Source organism: Vulpes lagopus, chromosome 3 (assembly GCF_018345385.1).
Source record: "Vulpes lagopus strain Blue_001 chromosome 3, ASM1834538v1, whole genome shotgun sequence".
Taxonomy (NCBI): Eukaryota; Metazoa; Chordata; class Mammalia; order Carnivora; family Canidae; genus Vulpes; species Vulpes lagopus.
In genome coordinates, this window is record NC_054826.1 from 56853098 (window position 1) to 56877597 (window position 24500).

Below are 24500 nucleotides of genomic sequence, written 5' to 3' on the forward strand. Positions count from 1 at the left end.
GATTAGAAAAAAGAAAGAAAGAAAATAAACTATTACCTGGATGTTATCCTTGAAGAAAAGTATATCAGTGGCTATGGGTTATTAAGCCTAGGCAAAATGTCAAGGTTATGTAAATGACCTTAAGATAGCAATCTCTAATGTTTTCTTCTTAAGTACTTCCAAAATAAACCACAGAGTGGCAGTAATAACCTTGTCTTGAATTATAATCTCAATTCTACAAAATGGACTCAGTAAAGAGGTCAGACATTTTGCAAAATGGAGTAAATTGACACAGAACAAAAAAGAAGATATGGAGATAATTTGGAAAAGGTGGCTATTTTCAATAATCCAAAACTACAAAGATCCAAAATATGATGTAAATACCTTCACGTGTACTGTTTTATTGACTAATTAATTACTACTACAAACCATCCATGGGAAAAGTGCATTGAATGGATTTGTGACGAATATAATATTCTGACTTTCTATCTGAACTTCAGATTCTATAAAATACCGAGTAGGGTTTTTTTTGTTTGTTTGTTTTTTAATCCCAGCTTCTAATAATTGGTTTAGAAGACAAACTTGGATGCCTGAAATGCTCAGCTACAGAAACAAGTGAGATGATCTGGAGACATCTGTGGCAAATGGGAGGAGATAAGTCTCTGTTCTTGCAGAGGTTTATGGGAGCAACATCAGCCAAGTGTTTCTGGAGCATCTAGATTTTCTAGAGAAATTATTGAACCATTAAAAGTCAGCAAGCCATTCATTTTTTTCTAGCAGTGTATGTCAAACAGTGTATGTTCTAGCCTAATTATGTGTTGGGGCCATTAGTTCAGGGTTTCTGCTTTGTTTGGGTGGGGAGGAGGTGCCTATCAGTTTTTATTTTTATTTTATCTTAATTCTCGTGTAGTTAGAGTGTTATATTAGTTTCCTGCATACAATATAGTATCCAACAGTTCCATGCATTATTCAGTGCTCATCAAGATATGTATGCTGTTAATCCCCATCACCTGTTTCACTTACCCCCTTACCCACCTCCTCTTTGGTAACCATCTGTTTTTGTTCTCTATAGTTAAGAGTCTTGTTTTTGGTTTGTCTTTTTTTTCCCTTTGTTCATTTGTTTTGTTTCTTAAATTCCACATATGAGTAAAATTATATGCTATTTGTCTTCCTCTGACTTATTTCACTTAGCATTATACTCTCTAGCTCCATCCATGTTGTTGCAGATGGCAAGATTTCATTCTGTTTTGTGACTGAATGATATTCCAGCGTGTATGTGTGTGTGTATATATACATTTTTGTGTGTATAAAGTGTATTTATTGATATATATATATATATATATATATATATATATATATATATATATTCTTTCCCCACTCATCTATCAATGAACACGGGGCTGCCTCCATAATTTGGTTATTTTAAATACTGCTGAAATAAATATATGAGGTGCATATAGCTTTTGCTTTGAATGAGACTTCATTTTGAAAGCCAAAAGGCTTTGTTTAAAATCTTAGATGAAAGTTTCAAATAGAATCAACCTCTTATTCATAGTGTGTATTGTAGATATTGTGTTCTAAATCTTTTCTTTCAAATGCTTGTATTGTTGTTATACAGTTGCTTTCAATTGTACTATTTTGGTCAATATACAAATTTATTTTCAAAATTTATTATTTAGTATTTCTCCTCTATCTCACAGACTTTATGAGAATTATTTTCATTTCAGTGGCTGCATTTAATATGAGATTCGGGTTTAAATTGCCATATTCCTATGCAGGGTTGGTTGAGACATGTGGGAATACTAAAAATATATGAATAATTTGGTAATCCTTCAAACTAATATTCCATGTTGGTTCAAATGAATTTAGAGATATTTTCCAATTTACAGTTCTGACAAAGAGCTTAAAATTGTCATTCCTGTCCTTACAATAAGAAAAAATCTGAACAAATAGAAAATTAATGGCTGTTCTTATATCTAATAATGGAGGTTGCAGGGCAAACCACCACTCTGAAACCTGAAGAGACAAGAACCAGAGTCAAGATCAGCTTACCTGTAGCAGAACCATAAATGGGTAAGAACACTTCAGTAGTAATTTTGTAAACATTTAAAAAATATTTTATTTATGTATTTATTCATTTGAGAAAGAGAGAGAGAACATAAGCAGGGGGAGGGAGAGGGGCAGAGGGAGAAGCAGACTTCTGCTGAGCAAAGAGCCTGACTCAGCACTGGATCCCATGACCCTGGGATCATGACCTGAGCTGAAGGCAGATGCTTAACAGACAGAGCCACCCAGGAGCTCCCAAGAGTAATTTTAATAAGTGGCTATAATCTGTATGTGTAATCTGATCTTGACTATGATTCTTGTATTGTATTGTCTCTCCAGGTTTCAGAGTGGTAGTTTGCCCTGCAACCTCCATTATTGGATGGATATAAGAACAGCCATTGATTTCCAGTTTATTCAGCTTATTTTCTTATTGTAAGGACAGGAATGACAATTTCAAGCTCTTTATTTGTCAGAACTGTAAACTGGAATTTAATTGTAAGAATCAAATAAGAACTGCAGTTTTTTGTGCCCCCTCCCTCCACTTTCATGGGTTTTTACCTTCAGGAACCATGCAATATGCTCACAACAAAGAACAAAAGAATAATCTCATGTTTCTGACATAAGTGGGAAAGTAACCATTTTGAAATGCTTACTTCTCAGTGAAAAAAGATCTTATTGGAGCATTATCTTACATGAGGAAAGAGCTTTTTCCTGACTCCACCCTCTTGTAGCCTTCTTGTCTCAAGTAAGGAGGGAAAAACAACAAGACAAACAAACAAACAAAAGACGCTAGTGGATTTTAAAGCTCCTGGCATCTACAGCTATAGCAAACATTAAATGAAACCCAACTGCTAGCCAGATTAACATAAAACCTACATTAAACATCTGTTATCTCAGGATTACCCAGTATATCATGTCTACCTTTAAAAAAATTATGAGGCATACTAGAATATATACATGCAAGTGTAAGTAGAGAGATAGGAACTCTAAGAAATACTCAAAAGTAAATCTAGAAATAAAAATACTATAACATGCATGATGAATGCACTTGATAGGCTCATCATTAGATTGGACACAGCCAAGAAAAGAATCAAGGACCTTGAGTATTAGTGAATAAAAACTTCCTGACACGAAACACAAAACAAAAACAATATATTTTAAAAAGAAAAGGAAAAAATGAATGATAATATTGAAAAACTGCTGAACAATTTCAAATGGTAAAATATATGCATAATTGGAGTTATTGAAGGAGAAGAAAGAAATGGAGCAGGGGAAATATTTGAAGCAACAGTGATGGAGAACTTTTCAAAATTATTGATAGACACCAAAACATAGATACAGGAAGCTCACAGAATACCAAAACACCATAAAGGTTAAATACCAAAAAAACTACATGACATCATATCATATTCAAACTGTACTTTTAAAAAAGAAAAAGAGAAGTAAAGAATAAAATAACACAAAAACAAATAGAATGCTGAAAACAAAGCCAAAAAAATAAAAACCTGCTTATAGAAGAAAAAGATGAACAAATATAGTGGAATTCTACCTAGAAATCATGCAAACAAGAAAAGATAGGAGTAAAATATTGAAAGTGTTAAAAGAAAAACAAACATCAAACTGAAAATATATCTCTGGTTAAATTATCCTTCAAAAATAAAGGAGAAATAAAAGACTTTCTTAGACTAAGCAACAAACAAACAAACAAAAAAATAGCATCATCACCAGCAGACCTATCCTGCAAGAAATTTTAAGAGAAGCTCTTAAAGGAGAAACAAAATGATTTAGGTTAGAAACTCAGATCTACATAAAGAAGGAAAAATACCAGGGAAGTAATAAGTAAAAGTAAATTAAAATAGTTCATTTTTCTTCTTATTAATAGATCAAGTAGAAAAAAGTTTATTCAAACTAATAATGTATTCTGGATATAGTATATACACAACTTAAATGATTGAAAGCAATTTTATAAATAACAGGAGAAAGAAAGGGAATACCAGATATAAAATAGCTGGACTAACCATAAAGGGGTAAAGTGCTATTTTGAAAGTGGACTTAGATTAGTTGTAAATATATATTGTAAAGTCTTAGGTAACTAAAAAAGTATAAAAAGAAGTATAATGGGTATGTTAGAAAAGGAGGGAAAAAATGGAATCATACTAAATAATTAAAACCAGAGAAGGAAGAAATAGAAAAGAACAAAAGAAACAAAGAACAGGTGCAAAGAATTGAAAACGGTTATAAATATAACAGATATTAATTGAACAATATCATTAGTCACTTTAAATATGAATGGTCTAAATACACCAATTAAAAAAAAACAGATTATCAGCAGGTATGAGAAAACAGAACCCAACTATATGCTGTCTACAAGAAACCCACTTTAAATATAAAGACAGCGATAGAATAAAAGTAATAAAGGAGGTAAAAATATATCATGCTAGCACTGATCAAAAGAAAGCTAGAGTAGGTGTAATAATTTCAGCCAAAACAGATTTCAGAACAAGGAAAAGTTTTAGGGACAAAGAATGGTTTAAAAAGTATCACTAACTTAATGATAAGGGGCTAACTCGCCAAGAAGATAAAACAGTTCTTAACATTTATGTACCTAGCAACAGGGCATCAAAATACATAAGGCAAAAGCCAAAAGAACCTCAAGGAGAAATAGACAAATCCACTATTATACTTGGGGAGTTCAACACCCACCTATCAGTAACTGACAGATTAATCAGCCAGGAAATTATTGAGGATATAATTGGTTTGTATAGCACTTTCAATCACCAGCATCTAAGTGATATTCCTAAAATATTTCTTCTAAAATGGCAGACTATACATTTTTAAAAGATCTTATTTATTTATTTGAGAGAGAGAGAGAGAGCATGAGAGGAGGAGGGGGAGGGCAGAGGGAGAAGCTGACTCCCCACCGAGGAGAGGGCCCTATGTGGGCTTGATCCCAGGACCCTGGGATCCTGTCTGAGCTAGAGGCAGATGCTTAAACTGAGCCACTCAGGCGCCATACACATTTTTATTTTAGCTCACATAGAACATTCATCAAGATAAATCACATTCTTGGCCATAAAATGCATCTTAAGAAAGTTTTTAAAATATTTTTTATTTTTAAGTAATCTCTATACTCAACATAGGGCTCAAACTCAGAACCCTGAGATCAAGAATCACGTGTTCTACTGACTGAGCCAGCCAGGCACCCTTTCTTAAGAAATTTTTTAAAGGTCTAAATCATTAATAGCATATTCTTAGACCATTTTGAAATCAAACTAGAAATCAATAAGAAAAAGATAGTTGGAAAATCCAAAACTATCTGGAGAGTAAATAACATATTTGTAAATAACATATTTGTAAATACCAGAAAGGTCAAAGAAAAAGTCACAAGAGACATTTGAAAATATTTTTAACTAAATGAAAATACAACTTACCAAAATTTGTGGAAGGTAATGAAAGCAGTGATTAAAGATGAATTTACAGCATTAAGTTCTTATAATTGAAAAGAAGAAATATCTAAAGTCAGTAATCTGAATTTCCACCTTAGAAAACGAGTAAAAGAAGAGTAATTTAAACCTAAAACATACAGAAAAGAAATAATAAAAGAGAATAAATTACTAAGATTGAAAACAGGAAAAGAGGGATGCCTGGGTGGCTCTGCGGTTGAGCATCTGCCTTTGGCTCAGGTGGTGATCCTTGGGTCCTGGGATTGAGTCCCACATTGGGCTCCCTGCGAGGAGCCTGCTTCTCCCTCTGCTTATGTCTCTGCCTCTGTGTGTGTGTGTTTCTCATGAATAAATAAATAAAATCTTTTAAAAATAGTTAAAGAACAGAGAAAATCAACAAAAGCAAAGCTGATGCTTTGGGGTGATCAGGAACATCAATAAATCTCTGGTCAGGTTAACCCAGAAAAAAAAGAAGAGAAAAGATTATCAATAAGAGAAACGAAAGAGACCATCACTACTAATCCCATGGTCCAGAAAAGGTTAATAAAGGAAGACTGTGAATAACTGTATGACCTCAAATTTGATATACTAGTTGAAATAAACCAATTTCTTAAAAGATACATGTCACAGTTCATGCAAGTGGAAATAGGTAAACCCAATTACCCTATTATATTTTAACAAAATAAGTATCATTTAGGAGATCTGGAGATCCCAGGAAGGAATACAAATTCTGCTAAGGAAAACTAGCTGTATTACAAATATATGAAAGAACATTAAGTGTGAGGTGGGGATCAGGGGTACACTGTCCTAAGGAACTTTGGAAAGGAGTGGAATCTGTAAACTAAAGGCACACATAAGCACTGTCTGGTTGATAGATATATCTTTGATCTGTCTGCTGAGAGTTCCTAGAAGCAAGGATGTACTCAACAAAAACCTTCAGAAAACCCACACTGGACTGATGAAGTGTGTCAGAATGACACAGGGACCAACTGAGAAAGCTACCAATGGCCAAGACTGACAGAAGTTGATCTAAAATTTTAAAAAAGTATTTATCAAATTATAACTCAAAGTATAAAATATTCATGAATTCATACTCATAGATAGATGATGGAATTAATAAATAAATGAAGAACAAGAGATAGAGTCTGTGCAGTAGCATTCCAAATAACTTAAGTATTATTATTCTGCTTTTATAAAGGGGGAGCATAAGTCCCCACCCCTTAAGTGTGGGCTACACCGAGTCACTTCCTTCCAAAGAGGACTCCATAGAAACGGAGGGAAGAGTCTAACATTGCAGTGGAGACTCCTAGCAATTACTACCTAAGATGACAACGTAGTCATCAACAGCGTTAAATCATAAGGACAGTGTGCACTTTTGATGAGTGGTGATTTGGCACTTTATCTCTGTTGTCTCTCCGCAAATCCCATTACTCCAACCTAATTGTAAGAAAAACATGAAACTAATTCCAGTAGAAGAGCATCCTACACAATACTTGACCACTACTCCTGAATACTGTCCAAGCCACTAAAATGAGGAAAATCGGACAAACGGCCATAGCCAAGAGGATAAATGACACCAACTGTAATGTGGTCTCTTGGATGAAATCCTGGAACAGAAACAATGAAGTTAAAACTGAGGGTGCCCAAGGCATCTCTATGGGCTCATTGACTTTTACAAACGCACCATGTCAATGTACGAGGCTAATGGGAAAAACTGAGTAGAGTGGATATGGGAACTCACCGTACTATGTTTGCAACTTTTCTGTAAATCCCAGACTGACTTTAAAAAAAAAAAATAAAGTCTATTTAAAAAAAAAAACAAATAAAAAATAAGAGAGTTTAAAGAAAAACAAAAGATTCATACCCAAGACAAGAGGCAGGAGAATCAGAAGAAAGAGAAGAAGGGAAAGGAGGAGAAGCAGAAGCAGAAGAAGCAGAGGAATTTCGAGACTCAAGGCAGACTTCAGCCTCTTTATTTGCACCTACAGTTTCTCAAGGTGCGGAATCCACTCATTTGAACAGTCTGCAATAAACCTCCTTAAAGGTAGCTTCACTGGCCATAATTATGGCCTCTGGACATTTTTATGTTCTATGTTGAAAGCATTTCTTATGGTTCCTTCCAGAATTTACACGCTTCCATCCCTGGGAGGAGTTACAGTCTCCATAATTTTATCCATGAGATGATCTCTCTAGTAAAGCTGCCTGTCTGGCCCTTTCCATTAACATTTCTGTACCCTGTACGAAGTAGGGTAGTGACGCCATGTTCTTTCCTTGCACTCATACAGATCTTGACTTTAAATATATATATTTTTTATTTATTTACTCATGAGAGACACAGAAAAGAGAGAGAGAGAGAGAGGTAGAGGCACAGGCAGAGGAAGAAGCAGCCTCCCTGCAGGGAACCTGATGTGCGACTCGATCCTAGGACCCTGGGGTCATGTGCTGAACCAAAAGCAGATGCTCAACCACTGAGCCACCCAGGTGCCCCCCAGATTTTGACTTTGTGTGCGTGTACATGTTTTGTTAAAATCTCATTCGGTATAATGTACAACATGTCACCTGAATACCTAATAAGAAGATGCCATGGTCCGTACACTGGTCCTTTCAACATGAGTTGACTTGATTTCCTTTTAAAACCCCACAGAGGCCCTGGTCAGTACTGTCACCTCTTGGGGAAGCACTCATCCTGACTGGCTTCCCCAAAAGGCCACCTTGTGGGTGCTCCTGGGTGCTGAGGACCTCTACTGTTGTTTGCACCGTCACCTGCCTTGCCCTTAACACATTGTTGATGGTGCCCTGAAATCCAGAGACCTGTCAGATGAAGTAGGCTCGTGCTGGAAGTCGAGCAGTGACGTTGTTTGCAGGTCTGACTGATACACGAAGTGGGAGTCAGAAGGTCACAAGAAAGTGTGTCTGGGTTGGAGAACAAGAGAGACTGATGATCAGCGGGTCTGGAACCCCAGGCAATAAAGGCAGGACAGGGTATATTTTTAAAAGGTTCTGAATGTCTGTTTCTCTGCATTGCTCCCAGCTCCTCTAAGTCTGTGTCAAAATATTCTTTGCTGGAAGTCTGACTTAGGAGCCCAGAGCATGGTGGAAATGAGTCATTATGGCATATTTTAAAAGCATGATTTCTTTTTTTTAAGATTTTATTTATTTATTCATGAGAGACAGAGAATGAGGTAGAGACATAGGCAGAGGGAGAAGCAGGCTCCATGCAGGGAGCCCAATTTGGGACTTGATCCCAGGACTCCAGGGTCACACCTGAGCCAAAGGCAGACGCTCAACTGCTGAGCCACCCAGGTGTCCCTAAAGCATGATTTCTGATGCAAGTAATTAAAAATAATTTGACCACTGTTGCTGTTGGGAATTTCTGCACCACATCCCACGTAGGAAGAACTATACCAATTAGAGTCAAACTTCAACACATTTCCGTGGAAGCAAGATACTCTTTCTATGCAGTGGGTAGAGCAAGAACTCCTCACTCCCACCTTCATCACCCACCATCCGCCCACAACCCCACAACCACGTGCATCTTTCAGCCAGGGAACTGGACACATGCCATCATTACCTCTTTTAAGAAAGCTCTTTTCTAGTCTTTCTATTATCTATCTATCTATCTATCTATCTATCTATCTATCTATCTATCTATATTTATTTATTTGCCAGAGAAAGAGAAAGGGAGAGCACAAGAAAGGGGAACAACAGAGGGAGAAGATGAAACAGACTCTGCACCCACCCACCAGGGAGCCCAATGCAAGGCTCTATCCCAGGACCCTGGGATCACAACCTAAGCCACCCAGGCACCCCCCATTCTTTCCTATTCCTATACTGTCAGGCCAGTTCCCAGACCTGCCTTCTATAAGGTCCAAGAGACTGTTCACTATCAAGTGGAGGCCTTGGTAGATGTGTTTGTGGGATTATTTGTTTAATATCTATGGCTTACAGGAATCATACATATGCTCCTTGAAATTAATGATGTTGTCATTTCGGGTCATCATCATATCCCTGGTCCTTAATGCAGTGCCTGGTCCTGACTAAATATTTAGTATATATTTGAAGAGATGAATCTATAGTGGGGATCATTAGTGAATCAGTAAGTCAGAATTTGATACGTAAAACAAGAGATCGGGTTTTAAACCAGAATTATTCAAAGTTAACACTGATTCATGCTATCAAGAAATTACCTCTCCTGACCAGCTCCCTTATGGCTATCCCACAAACCCCACCTCACTCCCAAGACTTTGTGTGTATGTCGTCTACTGTGGGTGAGATCCAGTGTTCCCCCAGACAACTGTCCCTCTCCATTCTCTGATAGCACCGTGACTTAACAGACCTACGTTACAGAACAAGTGCTGTATGTGCTTACATACTTGTTCCTATCACTGGCCTCTGAGCCCCCTGAGGTCAGGATCTGTCTCTTCTTTGTATTCTGTAAGCTCTTCCTACAGAGCCCGGCATAGAGACGTGTTCAATAAGTACAGAATAAATGGATGCTTCTTTCTACCCATTATCCAGGCGGTGTTAGGCATTCAAGTCTTACTACTCCCCTTATGCAGGCAAATACTGTCTTCCAATTCTTCCTCATTGACTACTACTTTCATAAACCTATCCTTCCTGAGAAGTTCTCAGAAAAAGGGTAGGAAAGGGTAATTTTATTCCCTTACTTTTCACTCATGGATATTTCCTTTTGATCTTAAGAGAGAATGGATCATGTCTCCTTCAATGACTTCTCTCTCTGATCCCTGAATCAGGCTGAGAAGTGTCAGTCTGCAGGTTATAAGGCAAACTCCAGCTTTCTCTGTCACCCAGGACACAGTAAATGAGGTCAGTTCATCACTCTGAGCCACAAATGCTTCTTTTGTACATGACGGTAAAGCGCTAGATGCTTCTATGGCACGGCCAGCTCTGCAGCCTCTGAGTCAAGTGTTTCCAGATCATCATGTTGCTTCACTGGACGAGGTGTTTCACATCTTGTTAAACGACTGTCAAGTGAAACCCTTCCCCATGAATGTTTAATGAACGTAAGGGAATGCCAGACGCAGACAATTCATTTGTTAAATGCTGTAATTTGCCAAGAATTTCAAGTAGTTAACCTGGACTCCAAGATAAAATAGAGACAGATATACCTGATGTGGTGTGCAAGTGGAAAATTTCCCTCCCAAGGTCTAGAGTCTACATGGATAACCCATCACCTTCTGTGTTGTAGAAATAACGATAGAACGCCCATGCTGGACACTCAGAGTTTCCTAGTGGACACGCTATGCAACTTGAGCTTGGGTTCTGGATTTCCTCACTACTCTTGACCTTTGAGGACAATTTTTTGTTGGGGGTGGCTATCCTTTACCTTGTGTAATATGTATCAGCACTTCTAAGCCTTCTGCTTAGAGATGCCCCTCAAGTCCTGTAAACACCCAAAGTCTCTCACCAGACTTTTGCCTAAAGTTCTCTGGGGCAACACTGCCCTCCATTGACCCACTGAGTTATAAGGACATGAGTTTGGCTTTCTGCTACTCAACTGTTCTGACAGAAACTTTCTCAAGCTTTGAGTCCCAGTTCCCTCTTCTGCACATCGTGAGTGTAAACTGAGTAGTTGTTGTTGGGATGAAGTCAGGCACTGTCTTCATATCATTTAGCATGATTCTCTGTGTGTACTCAGTACATGTAATTTGCTATTACAACTTTCGCTATTTCATTTATCACTGTTTGCTTGCTAACATTGACATTGGTAGGTCCTCATAGATCTGGCCAGAAGAAAGAGATACAGACCTACAAAGAAAAACCACTTTACCAAACTTTCTTCCATACATTTGCTTTCTTCAAGATTAATGCAGAAATTGTGAGGCACACATCAGATTACTGGTTGCCCTCAGGCCAGTGCGACCTGGCCTCCAGCCGCATGGATGTCCTGTATATGTCTCCTTGCATATCTTAAACATAATGTTGAGGGAAAGCAGATATTATTAAAAGATTCTCTTCCTCTTCGATGTATTATTGACACACCTTCTCCATTACTGTCTTCTCCCATATTATACGACAGGAAACACTACAGTCAAATTCTGATTTGAGTCTTGTAACAAAAGTATGAGCAAGAGTATCAGCAGGACCAAACTGAACATTTGACTTGAAATATATGGACTGAGACTCTACAACAGATTCAAATAGTTAAATGTAAAATTTCTAAAAATGCCATGTTCTATTAAATTAGCAAAATAAATGTTGACAAAAGTATAACAAAGCTGGTAGTGACCCATGTTGCTTTCTAGCACTGAAATGGGTTTGTGCCTTGGGAAAGCAATGTATATATTCCAGTCTCGTCTGGTTAAAGGGACGCGCTAGGCCATCCCTTGGGCCCAAGCTGGCCAAGGTAGGATGTTATGGCTAGCATGCATGCGTCCCCTGAATGCACCTCATTCTTTTTTCAGGGTCCTTCTATGCCTTTCGTCACTATCTATTCTCGGCCTGAACTTCCAGCCCAGCCTAAAATGATGGTCCCTTGAAATGTATTGTCTTAGTTGACCACACCCCAACTTAGAAAAAAAAAAAAGTCTTATATCTACTCTCTCTATCCCAAACAGGAGAAATATGAAAATACACTTTTCCATACTTCATCTAGGGCCCTGTGGAATGATCCCAGTTGAGCCCACCTCTGCTTCCCTGGCCAACATACAAAATGTGGGTATGGCTTGGCTGGAAAGGGGAAGAGAGGGAAAGAAAAAGAAAAGAAAATCCAATGTGCCTCCAAATCTTCCAAGTGTCAGAACCCCTACACTTTGTAATTTCTTGTTATTGGAATCCTAATGATTCCAACCAATTGAAGGGTGGGAAGCACAGGAGTGAGGAATTTATTTTCATATCCCTTTCAGAGTAAGCAAGAGGAGAGAACAGAGATGCCTATGAGGAGGGAAGGCTGAGGATGGCAAAGTGGCCACTTTGGGGACAATTATGCTATCTCCCAAAGGACTGTGTGGAGAGCAAAAATCAGACAGAAAATGCTATTGATCATCTGTTTGGTGAAAACAAAGGATACAAAACTGTATGTGTGTTTTGCCTGCAACCCTGTAAAATACATAGGGACTGACTGAGACTCTTCCAACCAACACTAGACAGGCTCCCCTGAGCCTTCTTTTCTCCGGGGCCTTAACTTTGGCCTATAACAACTGTAGATCCACTGCACGAGTGACTTGGTTCGCTCATCCCCACACTACAAGACTTGAGTTTACTCTAATATAGTCTCTCCTGCTTTTTCATAATAGCCTCTAATAGCTCAAGTCTAGAATGACCCTAACCTTCCTTAAAGTGCCTTCCTGAAAAACAAAAACAAAAATGAAAAACCTCAAAGCCTCCAAAAGAATCGAGTTTGTTCAATCCCCAAGGAAAGGCCCCTAGCCTCCCCTTCTTGGAGCATTTACTTAAAAGGGGCTTGTAACCATAAACTGCCCCTGGTCATTTTGAGATATCTATGTCTCTCCTCCAACTCAGGGGTTTCTTTCTCAGGGACCTGAAAGCCAAATCCTTGACATGGAATTAGGAAGGATTGGATCTTTGTCTTCCCATGTTTGTGGAGGTGCGGAGCCATTGGTCGCCTGTTAACACACAGCTGGCATGTGCCTGACCAGCTCTGTGGTTTTTCACTTCTCTGACTCTTCCAAGACTCTGCTGCTTCCTGGCCCTAGTCCTTTCTTCTCCCTTTAACGCAGCCATCACCTCTGTACAAACTGAAGTCCAGTTCAGGTCGTGCTGGACTTTCTCCTCTAATGCAATAATGCATTACTGGTTAAAATCTGTCCTTACTACCTTAATGAGCAGCTGGCTTTGATTATGCTCGGCAGGTCCAGCTGCAAAGGCATCGAGACCCCTCATCACCACACTGCTGTTCAGGTGGTGAGATAACACTCAGAAATCATTAGCAAAAGCATTCCTTCTTATAGAAAAGAACAGTCCCCACATAACTATGATTACACATCGAACAAAACTTAGCTGGGAAGCAATTCTGATTTATGAATTCCACACTAAACATCTAAGTACATCTGTTATGCATAGCAAATGGCAACTTTCTGGGTAATGATGTTTTAGAATCACAAATGATGTATAAATTCCCTGTGATTTGGGGGGCCATGAATATGTCCTGGGTGATTGTCTATTATACTCAAATACTACGCTTATACCATAGCCTTTGTTCCTTCCTTTTGTGTCTCAGAATCCGGAAGTGCAATCTTGTATGAGGGTAAAGGATTGCTACCCTGAGAGGAATATTTCAGTGTCTTGGATGATATTTACTTGTCTTTAATTAAGTGTTTTGTGATACATCTCAGAAATGATTAAAACAACTTTTAGAAAGAACGTGAGATTCAAAGAGCTTGCATTTCAAGTTCTGGTACCTATTCAAGGTCCGGTCTCAGGAAACACTGACGCTGGCAATACAACTCTCCCTTCCCACCTGTCTTACCTTTGACATCTCTCACACCACTTACCTTGGAGTTGCTTGAACATCATATACATTCTCAGAATTCCACAGCTTCATCATTTTTCTGTTTTTCCTACTCTTTTTATCCTTTGCTCTTTGACTACCTGATGAGGCATTCACTCATCCCCCTCCCTTTGGTCCCTTCTTCAACCAATGGCAATGTCATCCATCTCAGGCCACATACCCCCTGTCTTCTGGTGTCTGTATCTCTTACCACAGATAAGTTCCCATAAGGTAGGGAGCATTATACCCCTGATGCCCAGCACAATTTTCCACACGGAGTAAGAATGTAATAAGTCATTGCGGAACAAAACAACTGAAGCACTTTTGGCTTCCAGAGATCGATTTATATTGCAGATGGTAATCTAAAGCTGAGGTTTAATTTTTCAGTTTCATCCTGTATATGTGCATGTGCACACACACACACACACACACACAATCGCACGATGATTTAAGGAAAAATCTAAAGTAATGAAAAAAATATATACAAGTCTGATCCCTAGCTCCCCATCCCCTCTGAGCCCTGAGGTGGGCTGTGGGAAGAGATGTGTAGACAAGTAACTTACGCTTTGCAGCTGGACATGGTTCTTCACCAAGCTCTCTGACTTTGCCATTGTGCTGGATGCCTTGAGGCTGTAGTTTTTACCACTTTGTGGTTCTTTCAGCTGCTCTTGGATTTGTTTAGCTTGTTTCCTGCAGGGTTAAATAAACAAATGCATAAATAGTTACGTCAGTTTATTCGACTCATATTTCAGGGGTTAACTCATTACCAACATCTGTATTTGTCATGTGTTGAAAGCTGGAAAACTCAGTTAACAAAGAAAATCCTTCCTCCATGTTCAATCCACCAACCCCATTAGATAACTTCTAATCTGGAAAGAAGCTGATTTTATCCAACAACATTCAGGTATTCACACCCAATGGTGCACCAAAGGCAGACAGAGGCATGATGCGCTGTCCTGGCCCCCAGGGATGCAAGAGGTCCCTGACCCTGAGTGCTCAGCTGTAAAGAATTAGAAATGCTCTGAAGTAATCGGTGGGAAAAACATATATACATCTATAATGTGTATACTTCCTCTTCCTCAATTTAGAAATAGCTCATTTATTGTTACCATTAGCCCTGAATGAAAAGACTTTTATTTCTACTTTGTAAATAATAATAAAAAATAGTTAACTCCTGCAAGAATTCGTACTATGTGTCGAGTGTCATTTTAAGTGTTTTCCATGTATCAACTCACTTATTCTTCATAATTCTCAATGATGAGAATTTACTCATTTTTTTTAATTTACTCATTTAATATACTCATTTAATATAGGACGAAACTGAGGCACAGAGAGGTTAAATAATTTCCCCAGAGTCACATCGCTAGTCAGTGGTGGGGCTGAATTTGAACCCAGCCCATCAGGCTGCATACTCTGCACCATTTGGGACTTTCGGACCACTTGCCCATAAGCCCACAGCTTTTCAGTGGGAAGGCTGAGACTGTTCTTGCATTTTGGACTCTGAGTAAAGTGCTCTTGACTGTATATGTGGAGTGACTTTGTTTAAGTCACACAGGGGCTATACTCGAAGGAGGCAACACATCACTGTCTTATTAACTGCTCTCTTCCAAGGGCTTTACAGTAATTATCTACCAGCTGAAGACTCAGTGCCCGTACACACACACACACACATACACACACACACACACACTGCAGAACCATCCCACCCACCCCAAACATTTACCTCTTCCCACAAGATCCCTGTCAAGGACAAGGACACAGCCTTTGGTGGAGCTTGTGCACTGGCTTCCGCAGGGAGCTCTTCCTGAGAATGGGCTTGGATATCAGAGGGGCTGGGATTTGAATCACAGTCTGCCACCCACCATGTCTGCTTTGAGTCCCTAAATCAAAAAGATTGTTTTTGCTAAAGCTTCCTGAGCCTCGGTTTCCTCATCTGTGCCCGGAGTTGCTTGAACATTATATACATTCTCATTGGAGAAGCTAACTTCCGTGGATGCCATGGGAACTGAACGTGAGGACACCTGTAAAGGGTTGGTCTGCTCCCCCTCTTGACATCCAGTGAGCGCCAACTGCTAATGGGGCAGATCCTACAGAGGAATTAGAACATGGGCTCAGAGATAAAGGATTGTGTTAACTGCATCTCCCACAAGCACGTGAGTGTCTACTGCCAGATTTGGGAGCTCTGAGCATCATTAACTCTTCTGAATTTGCAGCAGCAATGATGTAGCTCTGTGTGTTTAAAAATTTCCTGTATCTTCTCAATTGTTTGGGGAGCTCTTATCCCCAGTGCTTTTGGTTGCTTTAATCCAGTTGTAATAACCTATCTGTTTCCTAACAGCTAATCTGTAGCCTTTTGTTAAAAATAAATCTATCCTGTCAGCATTTTATGAAGAACATTATAGCCACAAAATCCCCCTGATGAAGGAAATAGGAGATCAGGAGGTTCCACCCGAGGAAATCATCGTGAGGCGGTAAAAGGGGGCTTGGCACAGAGGAAGGACCCCGTCACTCTCCTAAGGATTAGATAGTAGGAACAGTAACTATCTTTTCAGTAATTCTATAATTCAGTGTCTGGGAAACGCCAACTGCTAAAGGAACTTTCCTTGTAAAAAATGTGTGACTGCAATTTCCTAAAACCTTGTATAACTTGCTTTCCTTTCCTGGCTTTGCACTTAAGTCCCGACTCACTGATATCCCAGAGATAAACGGGCTCTCCTTTCGGAACCGGCCTCCTCCTCCATCATCCCGACCCCATCCCAAACACACCTATTTTTGCTCTTTCCTCCTTCACCCAGCAGATGGGAACCAGGACGTGAGAAGCTTCGGGTTGCAATTCCATTATGTCCCTCAAAGAGCTGCTGCTCTGGGAGAGGACAGACACGGGTGCTGCACACTGGCACCCTCCGAGCCTAACAATGTCAGGGGTGATATTTTATAGTTCACTGAGTGTTAAGTTTCTCTGGCCCAGTTCATCAGAATGGACTGACATGTCAGTGGGGGAGCATCAGGCATCACAGGTGCACTGGTGGGCATGATGGGTAATGTGGCAGGCAGGCTCCGGGGGAAGCAGGCACTCAGGGGAGACACATGCAAGGTTTTTATCAGGGGAGGCAACCCCCATGAAGGCACTGGAAGGGGAGCAGGACTGGGCCAATGGAGAAACTGGAACACAATGCAGTCTCAGCGGACAACTCTGCAAATCCCATGGGGTGGCTCTGAAGCTGGACGGCCTTGCCCCCTAGGTTTTTGGCACAGGCCTGGGCCTTCAGAACCTCACACTGACCTGTCATGGGAGGTGGGCTTTCTCAGGTGAGAGCAAGGCAACTTTTATCATATTTGTTTTAGCCACTGGAGGACTAAGATCTTCACTGCTCAAGAGAACTGAAGCTGCAAATCACAGCATCTGCTGCCTGTCTTTGAAGGGCTTTGCTTGGGCTGAAGTCAGTCAGGACTGAGTTTTACTGGGTGCACCAGTTTTCCTTTTTGTTCTTCTTCTGCTTTTTTTCCCCCCAGTCATGATCACTATTTGTCCTGGCTTTTGCCTCCTGGAACATCTCCTGTCCTATCCCAATTCTTTTTTTTCGAGCTGACTTGTGTTGCCCTTCCGAAGTCTACTAAGGACTCCTACAGACAGCCTCACACTTCTTTCCCATATGAGTTGAAAGCAAGAAGAAACCTAGAAGAGTTGCCACATGAGCCCCATCAGCCTGATCTGAATAGCTCAACTAATAGTCCCATTAACCTCTTATGGGAATATAAGGGCTTATTGGAAGTGATGAGAGGAGGATTGCTTTCATCGTGTCCTTTAGCATTGTGGAGGCTCAATTAACTCAGGAAATCCTCTCAATCCAAGAAGGTGTTGATCACTTGCACCTCATCATGCTATCCACCTTCAAACTCTCATCTGCTGGCGATGTGCTATAATAGTCCCTGTGGCGAGGTCATGTCATAGTAAGGGTCACAGGACAATGGACGAGAGTGGCAGGATCTGAGGAATTATAGGAATTGAAATAATCAATGATCCAAGGGAATGTAAGCTTGTGGGTAACTCCTGACTTTCTCTGGCTAGGAACAGTATATCCCAGAATATAGAATGCTGGCTCAAGTGCATTTATTTAAAAACCAGTGATGGAGAGTCCCCAGAATCCTGGAAGACTTGGCAAAATGAAGTCAAACAAATGATACACATATTAACAACTTTATAGTATGTGTGAAAGTAAGGAAACGTCTAGACAGCAGCTGTCTATGCTGTTATCCCTGAGATCTGGGGATGGGAATTAGAAAGTTCATGAGTGAGTGGAAAGAAACATAGGCCAGGGTGCTATAAAACTTTACATGACTTTCAGCTAAATAGATTAGATGCTCGGTGTAAGGTGTAGCCTTCCTCTCAGGCTAAGAAAAATAAAGGAAGACCCCACCTGGAAATTGTGCTAGAAGAAAATATACTCTGGCTCTCTAATGAGAAATAGAACTCCACTTGGAAAAGGCTTCAATTCTTATTATTACTTTATTATTCCCACATTTTCTTATTTATTTAATTTTTAATAAAAACCTATCCCAGTTGGGCAGGCAGAAAGACAACATCCTGATTAGTGTTCGTCCCCTGGCTCCCTTGTCGGAGTCGCCCATAATGAATGATGTTGAGCAGTGTTTCCATTAAACCCGGACACCTCACTGAGCCCCAGGAGGAGGTGTTTGTCTCAGAGCCCACGTGCTGCCTGGAGAGGGAGAGATTGACAGCCCTGAAGATGGAGGTCCTCTGGTTATCCAATGGCTCTCCGCTCTTGTGATTGTCATAATCAGTCTTTCCCTTAAATGTGGTACAACTACAAATTATACTCTAAAAATAAGTGATTAACCACCACTTGATGGTAATTTGCTTATTGTTAAATACACAATTTCTTCCCTGTACACAGCACTTGTGGAGAGACCCTTCTAACACCCTGCCGTGTGTGATTATCCCTCTCGTGCTCCAATGCATGCTCTTCACTTTGCAGTCACCCAGCTTCTGAGATCCAGTGTGGAAAATCGTTAGGTGTTAACAACAGCAAGGCTTCATTATTTACTCTTTGGAACACGATGCTGTGCTCTATATAGTGTTATCCCATTAATCCCCCACAAATTCTGTAAGGTAGATATCATTTGGGGCCATATTTTACCCAAAAGGAAACCGAGGCTAAGGGACTGGATGTGATTTGCCTAATAATATGCAACAAGCAAGAGGCAGCCTGGTGATTTGAATGCAGGTATAAGTGACATGTGTAATTCCTGACCACATGCCGCATCTGCTCCCTAGAGCACACAAAGTGCTCAGGGCTGCACCAGGCCATGGTATTCTTGATTTACCTTAAACGGTTTCCCCTTCCATTATCTAGCGGGAGGACTGTGGGAGCCAATGTAGCAGAGTGGTTTAGAGCATGCAATTTTGAGTATGACTGTGGAAATTCAAAGACCCTGTCTGCATAGCTTTGACAAATTAATATTTCAAAATTAAATTCTGTTATTATTTGAAAAATGCAGCAATAATGAACAATTCCCATTGTTGTGAGGATTGGGGGATAATGCATGCAAAGCCCAGTGTCCCTGACAAAGAATAAGTTCTCAAAAATGAACACTAATAACTGTCACAGCCAAGAGTTGCCTAGGAGACGTGACAATTAAATATGATGTGGTATCCTAGATGGGGGCCTGGAACAAAGCATATTAGGTAAAAACTAAGGGAATCTGAAAGTATGAACTTCAATTAATAATAGAGTATGAATATTATTTCAGTAATTGTGACAAATATAACATATTAGTGTAGGACATTCATATTAGGGGAAACTGGGTCTGGGATATGTGGGATCTATCTACACTATTTTCACAGTAATTCTGAAAATCTAAATCTATTCTGAAATAGTTCATTAAAAAATAATAGTTACTAATTACGGATTCATACCCAAGTTTCCATTATTTTTTAAAATAATAATTGCTGTTCTTTTTTAAGATCAACATATACAATGTGCAGACAGGTGTCATAGACTACATCTGGAAATGGATCAATTTTTAGAAGAGCAAATGGGTAGACAAATATAGGTCCAATGAAAAGCAGTTACACTTGGACCTGCATTTCAGACAAGCTGTAGGAACAGAATCTGTGCCAACTTCTTAAGGCTCGCATGACTTAAATAAAATTTCCATAAATAAATAAAAAAAATCTTTATTAAGGTTCATTTGGAATAAATATATTTGTATGTATATATACATATGTAGATATTTTATTATACTTTATTAGTTAAAAATAAGCACCTTTATCGGCATTTAGGTTTCATTTTTTTTAAGTTTATATATGTGTCTACTTAAGTAATTTCTACACCCAATACTCAAACTCACAACCCTGGAGATCAAGAGCCACAGGCTCTTCTGACTGAGCAGCCAGGTACCCCAGAGGTTTCGATTTCTTAGCAAGGGAAGTATAGATGTGCTTGCCAACTGTCAAACCAAAGTAGATCTTACAGTATTCATATTTCATATTTGGCTGAAACCTTTATGGGTATCAGGTGAAAATAGTATGAAAGGAAAAGTGTGGTTTGCTTTTTTTTTTCAGGAAAGTCTAGATATTTTTGATAATACTTAGGTCTACAGCAGTAGACCTCTCTCTTCAGAAGTGTTAACCCCTTAGTGGCAGGCAGACACTGAGCCTTTACTTTTGGAAGGTAATCAAAAATTGGAAAGAACATAGTGTTCATGATCACAGGGAAGAATTTTCACTCTGTGCACCGAAGATAAACCACACACACTCACACACACACACAGAGAGACCTATGTACATGCTGCATAAGAGATTCTAAGTCATTCGTAGATGTTTGATGGACCCATTTGCCCAAGATCCCTCTGCCTGGAGCAGAGACTGTAAGGTTAAAGAAAGACAAAGTGTTTTCTCTGAGAAGTAACCTTTTAACATTTGAAAAAGATGGTCTTACTTGCTTTTGAAGTAGAATGCTGCACAGAACATGCCCACGATGACAATTCCAAAGATGATACAGGAAATTGACAGCACCTGCCTTTGATAAACTTCTTCACTCTCTGTGAATTTGAAAAACAGAATTAGAATGGGTGTTAGCAGGGCACCATTTCCATCCTTGCACTTGAGTTGGTAGGAGCTTTTCAAAGCAAACTTTTTTGTCCCTGTCATGAATAGGAAAACATGAAGAAGTTATTGTGATTCAATTTCTTGGCAATCATTGACAGGCTAGCGGGTTGTTATTTTTTATATATGTATGGTTAAAAAACACTTATCCATGGGTATCACAATTATGACTCTTTTTTTTTTTTTTACAATTATGACTCTTATTATCAAAAGACATTCCATAAATTTAGCACATACTGGGACATGTTTTTGAAACTATGGTGGGGCCCAAAATAACCTTCAAGAGAAACAAATATGTGTCCACCAGAACTTTCCTGTGTCAGTGACGACTTCCAATTTATTTCATGTGACACTGATGTCACTGTATTTTCTGATCCGGTCCTCCACTCTCTGTCTCCCATTCATTCATGCACTACTGTGATTGACATCACTAATGAAAGAGAAACTCAATATGTATGTGAACATTTATTCACCCATTCTTCATTTCCTCAATACCAATGATGTGGCACAGTCATCTCAGCCACTATTACCAAGGTCATAACTTAAAGCTTCTTAGCACACACACACACAAAAAAAACCACCAAAAATTCAAAAATAAGCATGTCACTTCTTAGCCATTACCATTTACACTCTCAGCTCATTTCTGAAATATGTCTACAGAAACAGTTCTTCTAGCTCATCAAGACCTTTTTATCTATATATCTCATAACTTTCTATCTGTTAATTATCCTCGTCTTGTCTTCATTTTCTTTCTTTACACAGCAGAGAGACTATGATCCATGATTACAGTCATTCACTCTCTTGCAAATATCCTCAACTACTGTGTCTCTTTCTCTTTCCCTTTTACTCATTTGGCAGAATAACTGCATACAAATCCAAGAAACTGCCTTCTCTATACCTCTACCTTGAGCAGCTCAGAATTGGGAGAGAAGATTATCCAATCAGGAAGATGGGCATCAATAAAAGTTGACAAGGGCACTGCTTAAGTAGACATCTATCTAAGAGCGACTAATGACCTCATCAGCCTGCTTCTCAACTTTTCTAATGATTCCTCATACCTTCTCCACTCAAACATCTGACTTACTCTTCCTCACATGCAGATCTCCAATATGTTATAAAGAAAAGAAATCTATATTGTATAAATCATCTCTATTTATAACACAAAATATACAAAATTCACTACATCTGTATCTATTCTGTGTTTCTCTCCTTGACATGGTGCAGTAATTCTCAAACTTTACTGTGCAGCAGATTCACAGTGAGAGTGCCACCTACTTTCTCTCCTAGAGTTACTGATTAACAAGGTATTAAGTGGGGACAGAATATTTGCATTAAAAAAAAAAGTTCCAAAAAAAAAAAAAGTTCCAAGGTGATTCTGATGCTGCTGGTCTGTGAAACATACTTTAAGAACCAGTGAATAGACTAAAAATGCATAGAACATGCATCAACCATGTAAGAAAAGGGGAGATTTTGATGTTGTTGTTAATGCCAACATGGTATGGGATCCATTTTGGACCTTCTAAATCAAAATATGTAAAAGAATGTTTCAGGTATACGCATGCACACTAAACTTAGAGAATGATTCAGTTGGAGAAAGTGCTATATTTTTGTCAAAGACTAGTTCCTCTGGATCCCATTGTCTTCTATCATCTTGGGGTCTTCTCATCTCTTAAAATTGAAGGGAAGGGAACACATTACAACTCATTCTGTGATACCAGCATTACCTTTATGACAAAACCAGACAAAGACATAAAAAGAAAACAATGTATTTACATATGTCCCTGATTGACAGGAAAAATTCTTAACAAAATTTTAGAAAATCAAATCCAATAAGATATTAAAAATGATACATCATGCTCAAGTGGGGTTTATACAAGGAATACAAGGCTGGTTTAATATTTTAACATTAATCAATGTGATTCACAATTTTAACAGTCAGGAAAAAATTATTTAATTATCAGATTAGAGGGAAAAATTACTTAACAGAGTCTAATATTCATTCTTCATTATGTCTTTCAAAAACTAAGAATAGAAGGGAACCTCTTCATCCTGATAAAGAGTATCTATAAATAATGTACCTAATTGTAAAAGACAGAATGCTTTTTCCTTAAGATGAAGGATACAGCAGAAAAATCTACTCTTACCACTTCTATTTAACATTGTACTGAAGGCTTAGTTAATGGAATAAGGCAAAAATAGAAATTAAAGTCATTCAGTTTAGGAAAGTAGAAGGAAAATCACCTTTGTTCTCAAACTATATGATCATTTATGCAGAAAAGCTGATGGAATCTACAAAGAGCTAATGTAAACAATAAATAAGCTTAGTAAGTTTTCAGGGTAGAAAGTTCCAGGGTAGACAATACAAAAATTAAATGCATGTCTATTTAATAGCCAGAAATAATCAGAAATTGAAATGAAAGTATCACTTACAGAAGCATCAAAATACATAAAGTACAAAGAGGTAAATTTGGCAAAAGATACACAAGGCCTATACACTGAAATCCACCATACATTTAAAGAAGCCTAAATCATTGGAGAGATATATCAAGTTTATGAATTAAAAGATTCATTATTATTAAGATGTTACTTCTCCTCAAGTCGAGGGATAGACTGAGTGAAATTCTGTTTGAAGTCTCAGGAGGCAATTTGCTGTTGTAGAAATCAACAAGATGATTCTAAATGTAATATGGAAACACAAAGGATCTGGAGTAGCAAAACAACTTTTTCATAACCAAGAGAATAAAATTGAAGTGGTCAAACTACTTTAGTCCAAAACTTAACATTAAACTATAGTAATCAAGGCAAGGTGGTATTGGCCTATTTATGGCAGATAAATCAATGGAACAAACAAAAAAGTCCAGAAATATATGCAAACATATGTGGCCAGTTCATTTTTGATACAGATGCCAAGGCATTAAATGGCAAAAGGGTATTTTCAAAAAATGACATTGTCACAAGAGCATAGCCATTTCCACTGAAATGAACCTTGACCCTAACTTTATGCCTTATTCAAATATAAATTTATGAAGAATAGTAGATCTTAATATATCATTTCATGCTATGAAATGACTAGAAGAAAATGAAGAAGAAAATCTTACTAATTATGGATTTGACAAAGATTTCTTAACTATAACATAAAAGATAAAAGGTGTGAAAATTTTTAAATCAATAAAATGAACTTCATCCAAATTAAAAATGTTTAATCTTCAAGACCATTATGAAAATGAAAAAAAAAAAGACAGGGCACATTCTGGGGAAAAATATCTGCAAAATACATACTTAACAATAGACTTGTGTCTATAAAATATAAGAATCTCTTATTACTCAATAATAGGAAGACAAACAATCCAGTTTAAAAATGGGCAAAATATCTGAATGAACACTTCAAAGTGTTCAAAGATATCTAGATGGTAAATACATAAGAAGATGCTCA

At 38.5% G+C, this 24500-nt stretch overlaps 1 protein-coding gene across 4 annotated transcripts in view; it reads right to left on the reverse strand.

Annotated features, from left to right (window-relative positions):
• Window positions 1–24500, reverse strand: part of NRG3 (neuregulin 3) — a 1041792-nt gene that overhangs the window by 14021 nt on the left and 1003271 nt on the right. For all 4 annotated transcript variants that reach the window (XM_041746957.1, XM_041746955.1, XM_041746956.1 and 1 more), the window contains exons 5-6: window positions 20901–21003; window positions 14502–14628 (exon numbers count right to left, since the gene is read on the reverse strand). In XM_041746957.1, coding sequence (XP_041602891.1) covers window positions 14502–14628; window positions 20901–21003 — 230 coding nt within the window. The remainder of the gene's footprint in view (window positions 1–14501; window positions 14629–20900; window positions 21004–24500) is intronic.